We start from the raw sequence: 12,146 nt of genomic DNA, 5'->3' as shown, positions 1-12,146 counted from the left end.
ATTTAATTTTAAGTGGAAAATTAGAAATCATCCAACGAGACAAATGAATTTGAGAAGAAATTTACAACCTCATAAAGACCTAGTTTCTAATAATCAATATCTATATTTCGTGAAGGGGATGCAACCGTGCAAGTCTAAATTGTTTTTTCAGTTTACCAAAACAAAAACAAAAAAAAACGAATTGAAGTTTATTTGTTTATTTGTTTATATATTATTTTTACCATCCCTTCCCTGAGACCCTGAGACGGTGAGACCTGGGTTTGAGTGAGTTGGGTTCTCTCCTCTCCTACTCTATCTGAAGAACCCTAATTTTTTCATTCCATCTTCTCTTCTTTTGAAGGGAAAACAATTTTTGTTTCTCGAACAAAAGGAAGAAAATCTATCTGGAAATATATAAGATTTCGAACTTTTCATTTCCGTTGAATACAAGGAAGGACTAATCGATCAAATCTGATTGTTCCAAGCATCATAACCTTTGTTTTTCTTTTCATTCCATCTTTCTGGCTGCAAATTTCTATTTCCCCCCTTCTTCGACCTTTGTGCTTCTCCAATGGGGGATAACCAGAAGGAGGATCGCAGTGAGAGTAGCGATTTCACATCGGAGGATGAAGGGACAGAGGATTACAGACGAGGAGGTTATCATGCGGTGCGAATTGGTGACACATTTAAGAACGGACGCTACGTCGTGCAGAGCAAGCTTGGCTGGGGTCATTTCTCCACCGTCTGGCTCGCTTGGGACACTAATAACTCTGTATGGCTTTCAAAATCCCTCCACCTAAATCTCTTTTTCCTTTCACTCTTGTTGTTATTATCATCATTTTGCCTTATTTTATTATCATCATTTTCCCTTATTTTCATTTATCTTCTTTGATTCAAAATGGAATACGTAGAGATATAGGAAAAAATCCCTTACTTTTTTTTTTTTTTTTGGGGTTCCATTGGATTCTGTATTGAGATTGTCTTCGTTTTCCTATCATTCTTGTTTAAATGGTAGAGATATGTTGCTCTGAAAGTTCAAAAGAGTGCTCAACACTACACTGAGGCAGCGATGGATGAGATAACTATTCTCAAACAGATTGCTGAGGGGGATCCTGATGACAATAAGTGCGTTGTTAAGCTTCTGGATCATTTCAAGCACTCTGGACCGAATGGGCAGCATGTCTGTATGGTTTTTGAGTATCTGGGTGATAATCTCTTGACCCTGATTAAGTACGCTGACTACCGTGGGATGCCTCTCCATGTGGTTAAGGAAATCTGTTTCCACATTTTGGTGGGTTTGGATTACTTGCATCGCCAACTTTCTATTATACACACTGACTTGAAGCCTGAGAACATCCTCCTCTTGTCCACGATAGACCCAGCAAAAGACTCCAGGAAATCAGGTGCTCCTCTCATCCTGCCCGCTACCAAGGATAAATCTATCTTTGAGTCTGGGGCTGCCAAGGATATTAAGAGCACCAATGGTGATTTGACAAAGAGCCAGAAGAAGAAGATTCGACGGAAGGCTAAAAAGGCTGCTCAAGGCTGCATGGGGCAGGAAGCTGCGGAGGAATCTGAGCCTGAGTCAATGACTGCTGGTGCAGAAGCAACAACCTCTGATGCAAAAGTAAATGCTTATCCCTTGGAAGACCAGCCGACCACATCTGTCTTAAAAGATAAATCATTCAGCGCAGCCAATGCATTGAAGGATTTTAATAAGGAAAGTCAGGGTTACAAGAGAGGTAGCCGCTCCACAAGGCAGAAATTATTGGCATCTGTTGACCTGAAGTGCAAGTTGGTTGATTTTGGAAATGCCTGTTGGACATATAAACAGTTTACTAGTGATATACAGACAAGGCAGTATAGGTGCCCTGAGGTTCTTCTTGGTTCTAAGTACACTACTTCAGCAGATCTCTGGTCATTTGCTTGTATATGTTTCGAGCTTGCAACTGGTGATGTTCTCTTTGATCCTCACAGCGGTGACAACTTTGATAGGGATGAGGTATGACTATTTTGCTTCTCTGAAACTTTGATTATCTTACGATGCCATTTTCTAGGACTTCTTGTTAGGGTGTTAATCAAAACAAGTGTTTGAAGTGTTTCATGGCAACTATTGGAGGAGCTTTTCATATTATTTTCCTAGTTCATGGGGTTTTTTAGTGAATTTTGCATGTCTTGGGAATTCTTTTTGACACTAAGCCAACTTTAGGAAGCACTCAAGTTTCACTTTATCTGTAATAAGTTTCATTTCTGCTGATATGTTTTCAGATTAACTTCAAATATTCTATAACTAGTGAGGTTTGTCTCGTGATGGGAAATCGTTTAAGTGGTAACCATTAACATTAAATCCCAAAACCCTACAATTCCATTTCTTTGACTCATGGATGATCATGGTTAATAACTGTTGATTTGTGATCAGTTGTGTTCTGGGACAAATAAAAATGTGGATAAGATAGGGTTTTGGTTGCTTAAGAGTCTAAAACTGACAAAACACAAACCTTGACCAGGAATGGCTATAGTTTATGACTGAAAATTTAAGATTGAAGTTTTTTTTTTGAGGGGGGGGGGGGGGGGGGGGGAGGTTGCTGGGGGAAGGATTGTGAAATCATTACTAGTTTGTTTCAGAAGTACTTGATAATTCTAGCATATGGATAGGGTGTCAGTAGGGAATGAATATACAAAATCAATCCAGAAAAACATAATAAGGTGACCCGATTAAAGCTGCAAGAAATGGTGGAACAGTATTTTAAACTCCTCTGTAGACTTCAGCAAGAAAACAGAAATAGTGCCATTCATGTTGCCATTTAGCCTCCTAGATATACTGTTGGACAGTCCTCTCTCGATGACAAATTATCAAGTACTCATAGTGTTCATATTAGTCAACCTGGAGCTGGAAAGTATTGACAACCTTTAATCCCTGTGGGTTAAAAGGCCCAAGGAAGTGACCCAATAAAGAGGTAGGATTGCTTGCAAGTGCAATACTAGGGGTGGGTGAAAGGTAATAATTGTATAAGGAAATGAAAGAATAAATAAAAGAGACAAATATAATATAGAATTCAGAGGTGGAAATTCCACCCCCTGGGTTGCGGCTTAGTTGGCAAACCATCAACATCAATAGGTCACTAGTTCAAATGTCCATTTTGTTAGATTTGGATAGAAAATGTTCTATATTTAAGCAGCTTCCCATAAACAATCAAGAACCTGAAATGCAAATAACAGTAAGAGCCAAAATCACGATTGTACTTGTTAAATGTGGATATTTGGTTCCATGCATCTCGTCTACATGGCTTTGATACACCTCGACTTATGACTCATACCTAAACTTTATTTATTTTGGGGAACACTAGCTTGTTGTAGAACATATTCCTGGATCATTACCTATAGCCAGTTGCGTTCGTTGCAGAAGAGCAAACATCAATGCACATACTATTCAACATAATAGGACATACCTCTCTGGGATGCTTCTTGATAAGTGCAGCTGCCTATCATAATTAGCATGATTTTCATAGACTTGCTAAAGCTAGACATGTCATTACTTAATTGAGCTCTCTAGAAGTCATTGCAGCTGAATTTCCATAATTGGCTAAAACATTAATGATATAAATCTATTGAAGCTTCAGAAATCCAGAATTCTTTAATGATGACTAGCTAGATAATAATTAATAACCTTTAAAGACTAGTCATGTCAACTTCAAGCAGCTAGCTTGTCCTTTTGCTTTTTGTTTTTGTTTCCCAAATTGGGGACCTTTTCTATTTTATTTGTAACATGCTGTCTAGCGTGTATATACTTGATTGTATGAGCCTGCATCCTGTTATATGGCTGAAGTGCTGAAGTTTTTGGTTTTCATTTTTTTTCTTCTTAATATCATTATCTTTATATACATATAAATGGTTGTTTTTGTATTAGAAAAAAGAGGGTGGGGGGATCCAAAAAAGGCAATCTCCTAGAACTGCATTCAGGGGAAGGAGATTCCATCAAAGGAGGGCATTCCTCTCACCCAGGGTCCCACATAGGGGGGGGGGGGACCGAAAACCCATTACATTCTAAAGTAAATGTGAGCTTCTGCATCCTTTTGAATAAGGTCCACTAGCTCCCCTGTTAAATCACTAGGTGCCTACTCCACCTGGCTCTGTGTCAACTGGATGCCAGTCATGAAATCAGCTGGCTGGTTTTGCTCCCTCCACACATGCATGAATTCCTTTACATGAAGGACAATTGCCATCTGTCTTATTTCCTCTTTCAAAGGTTGGACTGTCCACAGCCCTTGGATTCTCCCGTTAATGTCTGTTGCCAACTTTGAATCAGATCAGTAGCAACAACCTGCACTCCTTTTGATATGCGGATCTTCAAGCCTTCATAGATTGTTTTCATTTCCATAGGTAATACTGAAATCAGTTCTTCCTTAATTGCAAAAACCAGAATAGGATCCCCCCTCCTTGCCTTATCACACTGCCATAAAAACCTGCTGAGTTGATTAAAGCCCCATCACAATGCACTTCAACCATATGTTGAGGGTGCTTGAACCAGGAACGAGCTCTAGGCAGCTTAGGCTTCCATTCAACTTGTATATTCCACTTCTCAGCTGTGTAAGAAGACAGGTCAGTTCTTTTATGAGAAAGGGGATTGGCAGCCCACTTATGCTGAACATCATCTACTATTGCTGCAACAACTTGGTTTGTGGTCCTTGACTTGTTCTGGAAGATCCAAGATCTTGATGTTTCTCTCAGTCCAAATATGTTGAAATACACACACGGTTATTCCCTTCCCAGTTACAAACAAGCAATATGCACATAAGAGAGCGTCTTCTTCCTCTTGGGTTTTCTTTCCTCATCTGCTGCTTCTAGATAGTAATAGCCATGATCACAGTTAAATTGATCTCCATCGATCCAACTTCTACCCTCCTAAGAGTCTGGATGTACCTTACCTACCCATAGAGGAGCCAAAAGCCATGTGCTTAGCCCCAAAGTCATTCTCTGTTATGAAGAATCAAACTCCATCGGAGTGAAAGCTGTAACTACTGCCTTGAATTTTTTCAGAGAGTTTTTGCTTAATGAATCAAAATCTAATGAATCAAAACCCTATAGCTAATATAACACCTGGACTTCATATGGTTGCGCATTACGACTCATTTCCCAGAAAATTGGGTTTTTAGGCTTGTCGTGTGGAAGTTAATCCAAAAGTGTTGCTGCTGCCTTTCTGACATAACAATATCCATATCCAATATAAGATTGAAAAAGACAGTCCCCATAATTCTTTAAACCCCTTAACTTTTTTTTTCAGTTTCACTTTATACCCTCTCTTTATTTCATATTCTCTCCTCACCTTTTAACTATATTTGACATGTCATTCCAATATACCCTTTGTCCATCATAAGTATTATCCCACTTCTGGATTCGTTTTCTTGTTAGGTTAACAACAACAAGAAGCCTTGTCCCAACTAAATGGCGTTGGCTACATGGTTTCCTTTGTTTGGTTGAATCCCATAATTTACCAGATTCCCACCCTTTTTGGTGAACTGCAATTTATTCATGGGTCTGGCCACCTGTCTTTTTATGTGAACCTTCTATAGTTCTATTATTTGGGTGGGCCCATAAGCAATCCAATAAATGTTAAACCCAACCCCAGGATTGCATCACCTAGATTTAAGGCAACACCACCAAGGCGACCAGAGCACCTGGACACCTAGGCATCACCTTGACAACCAAGTAGATTATAAACAAAACTTAAAAGAAAGAAAAGAGAAAGGAGCTCACATTGAATAAAACTAGGTTTGCTAATCAAACCACTTGAAGAGAAATTATTCCCTTAACCATAACCAAAAGCGGACCACTTCCACTCAGAATATGCTTATTGTCATGGACTTCATGAATTTTCCTCAGTAATAACCAGACCTCTATACGACTATACCCCACAAGTATTTCGCGTTGGCTCGAAGAATAAAATCTCTAATGACGACCTTAGTTACCATTTTACAACTCCTATGAGTGCTCAACTCATTTTCTGAACAACCAAGAATACAAATTTGAGAAAGAAACCTAGAATAAAACTCCTAAGCTAATTCAACTTTCTAGAACAATAATACTGTCACAATTCACAGGTTCACACAGTACCAGTGTACTGGTCAGTCTGAATTGCAAGGTTGGGCTTGTTGCTTATGGAACTCATATCTGAAACGTTTTTGACCATCCAGATAAATGAAAAATAGTGCAAATAACAATTTTATTAAATTATGCTTAGTGGTTCAATTACAAACAAAAATAAATAAATAAATATAAATAATCAAACACTCTGTAGAGCATGTCTAGGTCACTTCAGTTTGCCACATGGATGTCTGTGTCAGAGTTAAGTAGCAATAAAAATACAATCAGCCAAGCTGATGATATTCTAAATGGAAAATCCAGCATAAAATTCTGAAAAACTAGTCAAAACTATTGTAAGGTTTTCTACCCTCTTGATTTTGAAATGTAAAGCTTGTGACTCCACCAAGTAATAGACCGATCTCCTAGCATCCATAACAAGTATGCCTGGGTTTGCCTGCAACAGAATTGACCTGGTTGTTTTCGAGTTGGAAAATCCAAAACATCAATCTGTTTTGTTGATCCGGAGACCAACCAATTGATGTCAGTATCATAACATTATGTTTGCACATATAGTCATATACAGGACTGTCATATTGAGCATTTAAATTTTTTTCCTTTCTTTGCTAATTGAATTTAGTGTTCAGTAGTATAACAAAATAATTAAATAAAGTTGTTCACTGTTCAGATAGAAATCTTCTTTTTGCTGTGGTCGGATTTGAACATATTGGTTGCAGCTTCAAGAAGTAACAAGTAGTCAGTTAAAAAAATCACTGCTTGATGTGGGGATTTTTGTTTGCGCCTGCGTGGATATCCATCGGCGCAGGCATGGTATTGTGACATGTGTCACTGAAGGATCTAAACGGCAAACATATTGGGGTATTTCAGTAATTACACATGATACACTTACAAACTTTTATAAATTGCAAAAACCACTCTCAATCCAATGAAATTCACAAAATAAAGGCTTCTTTCACAGTTTGGGGGGGGGGGGGGGGAATGAGATTAGACGAACCCTAACCCTGGCCTTTCTTTCACAGTTTTGGGAAGAAAACCCTGTCCCTGTATTTCATGATATCACCCATTCCGAAATCCTGTTGTGGCTGATCTATTCCATTGAGGCCTACATGTTAGATTTACTTAAAAAAAAATCCTAAAAAGCGAACCAGCAGTATTAATTTAATTGAAAAGATAAAAAGAACTCCCTTCAAATGTAAAATGCAATATCAACTGTTGCAATTAAGAATTTACCCAAATTTATGAATTGAACCCAGTGTAGCAACCACAGTTCAATTTTTTGCCATACACTGACATAACAAATCAAGAAGAAACCGTAGTTGGAAACCCACAAAACACAACTTACGTTTTGATCTTCTTATTAAAACAGAATAAGAGAGGGCGGTAATAAGATAGAGAGAAATTACATTAGGTGTTGGAGTTTGTCCACATCGTTATGTTTTGCTCGATTGATTCTGGGACTGGTGAAATTGTGAAACATCGGGGCAGGCTTAGGGTTTGTTTGATGGTTCTGCATCTAAGAAGATTAGTCTACTCGTTAGAGATAATGAAGGAATAGAGGCTAGGGTTAGGGTTCTTTCAGTTTCATTTTCCCCCAAAACTGTGAAAGAAGTCCTTATTTTGTGAATTTATTAAATTATGAGTCAACTTTTGTAATTTATAAAAGTTTGTAAGTGTATCATGTGTAATTACTAGAATACCCCAACATGTTCACCATTAGATCCTTCAGTGACACGTGTCACAATATCAGGGGTTGTGGACTATCTCCAGATGCCAACAAGGGAATTCAAGACTATTTATATGGAAGTAATCCTGATATTCTATAAATCATTACTGAAGTACAACACACAGGGTTGTTGATAATGCAAATGTCGACAGTGACATGTGTCACAATATCACGCCTGCACGGACGGATATCCGCGCAGGCACGGACAATAATCCTTAATGTGTGGTTGTGGACTATCTCCAGATGCCAACAAGGAAATTCAAGACTATTTATATGGAAGTAATCCTGATATTCTATAAATCATTACTGAAGTACAACACACAGGGTTGTTGATAGTGCAAATGTCGACCTTGAACTGCAGAAACTAGCAAGGGATTGATTGCAACCAGGATCGATTGAATAATGAACACCAAATTAAATAACTTTTTTTCCCCCTGGAGTCTGCCTACATATAAACAAGAACATAAAAAGAATAAGAACAGATAGAAGAAAGGGGGGGGGGTAAGGGAATGGACTATTGCAGCATTGGGTCTCTCACCTACAGCTATCTCAGCTTTTGAACATAGATTTACTCCATAACTGTGGTCTCAAATTCAATTTTGCGAGTCTTCACTTCTGTTACAATAAAAGAAACCTATTTATGGCTTGGCCGATGCTGTACACAAAATAGAAACCTAAGAAAATAGGATCTACTATCAAAAGTTAAGCAACTAAATAAAAAGTTCCTATAAACATCAAACTAAAAACTCCTAAAAAGGTAATAAGCTGAAATTGGAAACTACCTAAGATTCTATTAGAAGGAAATAAAATGTACTCTCCAAAACTAAAAAACTAAACTAGTGGGTCCACTAGATCTCCTAAAAAACATAACAAACAATACAAAGATTGCTTTTGACTTTGTTCATGTGAACAGTGTTGGTCTTTTCCCCTTTTCATTTGTGCTTCTATTGCCTGCTTCATGTGATGCTCCATTGAACCAACAAAATCTCCACATCATCAAACCAGCTGCCCCTCTCAGTTGTTGCATCCCAAAACCTTTCTGGACTGGTTTTGGGGCTTGCTTTTGTGGTACATGTGGACTTATGAGCTACATTGGAGTTCAGGGATCGTAAGAAGACATGTGGTGAAAGTTTAAGGATCGATTAATTGATGGAATGGTTGGAGGTTTTTATCTCCTGTCTAGAGTCTGTTGGTGGACAAGTTTTTTAGACTTAAAAAAATGGAGCTTCTGTGAGGGATTGATGCTGATCCACAATCTTGGACTGACCTAACTCAGTTGGGTGTCCAGATGGAGATGAACTGTGTCCAGTTTGAGTTTGTGGATCCTTGTAGGATTTTTTCTATTTATGTTATTTGGGGAAATAATGTCTTATTCTAGCAGTCACTTATTTTCCTTTTGTATTTTTATATATGATGCAAGTCCACATTGTTGGTGACAGATCTAAGATAATGCAATGAGTTCTGGTTTTTGCCCCTTGAGAGCCCTTGACTCTATTTCTCCTCAGATTCCCCCTCTTCTTCTACTGACCTTCTACTAAATTAATATCAAAGCTGGAGAATCCCATTATCTATGTATACACACACACCCCCCCATGAATACACATGGATATTGTGACATAGACATCAACACTGCTCCGCCTTATCTCAGAGTTCCTCCTTCCAGTGGGTCATGAATTAGGGTGAATGATGGTAGTGGTAGCTTCATTTTGTGGTTGGTGATGCTGTGGTGCAGTAAGCCCACACTCACTAGGAGGTCTTGAGTTTGAACCAGCTGTTAACTTTCCCTCTTACCTGAGTAAGTATAAAATCCCATGCCAGATAGACTTGGGTTTCTTCCTGAAATTTTAGTTTGGAATTTTTGCCCCTAAAATGCCAATCTGAACCCACTCCTGTTTTTTGTACAGGACTAGACTCTTTCTTGAAATTACTTAGGTCAGCATTTTTTTGATAGTAGCTAAATGTTAATGATAATATGCCCATGTACATACTATAGACAAACAATAACAGCTCCAGCAAAAAGAAGTAAGCCCGCTCAAGTTACCTCATGAACCCCAATTTAGGCCCAGTTTTATCAATTTGGAGTTTGGCAATTTGTATCCTGCGACTCCTGTCAATAAGCATTTTACTGGGTCACATATGGATGTGAACAACTGTAATGTAGAGGAGATTAGGGGTTTCCTGCTTGAATGCCTTATTCAATGTCATTACCAATTTACCACGTTGCCACTTCCTAGTTGATCACCAGCTACTGTTATATTAAGAAGATCTAATCCTCTGTGCCTGGCTTCCAAATCACTTGTGAACTGCCTCATATGGCTCTTCTGAGAATTTGATTTTTCTTCTGTTCTAAAATAATTAAGGCTGAGGCAGTAGAATCGGGAATTCTTTATTTGTTTACTTGACTCTTATGTTGCACATCATTCTTCTTCCATCTAAATCATAAGTGCTCAAGTGTTCTGTTCATGCATGAAATAACTTGACCATCTTTGACCTTCCTGTGTAGGATCACTTGGCTTTAATGATGGAACTACTCGGAATGATGCCACGCAAGGTAACTGCACTAATTTTACAGAACTGAGCATTTTAGTTTTGACTTCGTGTTGATAGATAAACAAATTTTGATTTCAGATTGCATTAGGCGGACGGTATTCTCGGGATTTCTTCAACAGGCATGGAGACTTGAGGCACATTCGGAGGCTGCGTTTCTGGCCTCTTAATAAGGTGCTTGTTGAGAAATATGAATTCGGGGAGCAAGATGCTAGTGATTTGGCTGATTTTCTAGTCCCGATACTGGATTTTGTCCCTGAGAAACGACCAACAGCTGCTCAATGCCTTCTTCATCCATGGATTAGTGCAGGCCCCCGGCTTCTTGAGCCTTCCATGCCTGCTGTTCAAAACCAGGATGTAGGTGGTGATATTTCTGAGAGGAAAAAGAGAGAGAATGATGAAAGGGAGGCAATGGAGTTGGGTGTGGGAAACATTGCAATTGGATCTCTTAAGCATGTCAAGGACCCTCAGTCTAGTAGTAAAACCACCAAGGCAGCTGTTATTAATTCTTCAAGGTAGTGTTTCGGTGCTATGTTTTCTTTATGGAACGCTTACACAGCTTGATCCACAAAACTTGGAGTTTGGTGTGGGATGATCACTACACCCATTGCTTTTGGATTCTTCAGCGATTAATGGATAATGGGTGGGTGTGACCTGGTAAGTGTTTGTTCTACGGCAGCTAAACTGGATGATCAGATTTTCCAGGTTTTTTCGTACAGTCTCTACCATCTCGTCTTGAGACATTGTTCTCCTTCCCTTCATGTACACCATAGTAGCAAGGTCAGCTTAGGCCCTATTGGTAAACTCCACCACCTTATCAGACATTTGTTGTGGAGGGATTCATGTATAACATTAACACTACAGAAAATGGAAGTTTTTTTTGGGGGGTTGGTGGAGTTGGGGGATGGGGATTGGGCGCTGGACATAATCTCCAGATTCATCTTTCATATTTGTTCAAGTCTGAGCGCAGGAGATTTGCTTTTGTTGTAATTACACCAACTCCACTGTACCCATTCAGCATTTGTGTGATTCTTTGCCCCCAACTTGTCCTGTTCTACTAAACTTAAGACTTGAACCTGGTATTTTGTGATTTACCTATGATAGATAGATGATGCAAGGTTCACATTGTTATTGGTCCTACGATGGTTTAGGTAGCTCTTTTTTCGGTAAATAGTTTTAAGTGCTTTAAATCTAATTTTTTATAGGAAGAGCGGATCCACCAAAGCATCAGCTCAGTCTATCTTTTCCTTCATTATAGCATCACATTCTCATTCTTTGTTCCCTCTTCAAGAGTTTCTTCCATTATGAGGAAAGAAGTCGAAATATTTTTCCCGCTGAAACAAAGTAAATACCAATAACAGTGGCCCAGATTCCTCCCTTCTGAGATGAGAGAAGACAAGAGTTTGTTCCCTTGGTTCTTTTGATTGATTTTTGGAGTTTGTTGAATGCACATTGGCTGAGCTTGCCAAAGCTCTCGCTGTTCGTCTGAAAGTCTGGAACTGATTGTTTTGCTCTCATTCTTCAAATATTTATTGGAAAATCTCCATTCTTTGCTGGTTGTCTCAGTTTTGCATTTGCCTGCTGGAAAATTTATAGACAACAGCAGTTTTTATTGTCTAATGCTCTAGCTGGTCTTGTGGCCTCATGCAGCATCACAGCAACTTGCTATGAGCCACATCCTTAACCTAGTTGGTGTTTCACCTTTTAAACGTGTCCATCTGCAACCTGCCCCTATCCGTGACCAACAAGAATAATAATAAACTCCTCGATGCAGCAAAATTGTAAGCTAAGTATGAAG

At 38.8% G+C, this 12,146-nt stretch overlaps 1 protein-coding gene across 1 annotated transcript; it reads left to right on the top strand.

Moving 5' to 3' along the window:
• The first annotated feature begins 219 nt into the window (after positions 1–219).
• LOC149021392 (Protein kinase superfamily protein) lies at positions 220–12,100 on the top strand. Its single transcript, XM_089149628.1, has 4 exons — positions 220–751; positions 995–1,981; positions 10,305–10,352; positions 10,430–12,100. The coding sequence occupies exons 1-4, from the start codon at positions 551–553 to the stop codon at positions 10,865–10,867; spliced, it is 1,674 nt and encodes a 557-aa protein (XP_089005754.1). The 5' UTR covers positions 220–550; the 3' UTR covers positions 10,868–12,100.
• Positions 12,101–12,146: the final 46 nt, after the last annotated feature.

This window comes from Hakea prostrata, chromosome 3 (assembly GCF_041222555.1).
Source record: "Hakea prostrata isolate BN-2017 chromosome 3, UWA_Hpros_2, whole genome shotgun sequence".
NCBI classification, from domain to species: Eukaryota; Viridiplantae; Streptophyta; class Magnoliopsida; order Proteales; family Proteaceae; genus Hakea; species Hakea prostrata.
This window is presented reverse-complemented; position numbering and strand designations above follow the sequence as displayed.

Bases quoted from the DNA above. Each gene is read 5' to 3' on its own strand.
- LOC149021392 (XM_089149628.1), top strand. From the start codon at position 551: ATGGGGGATAACCAGAAGGAGGATCGCAGTGAGAGTAGCGATTTCACA. The intron at 752-994 runs GTATGGCTTTCA...TTTAAATGGTAG, and splicing joins CTTGGGACACTAATAACTCT to AGATATGTTGCTCTGAAAGT. The intron at 1,982-10,304 runs GTATGACTATTT...CTTCCTGTGTAG, and splicing joins ACAACTTTGATAGGGATGAG to GATCACTTGGCTTTAATGAT.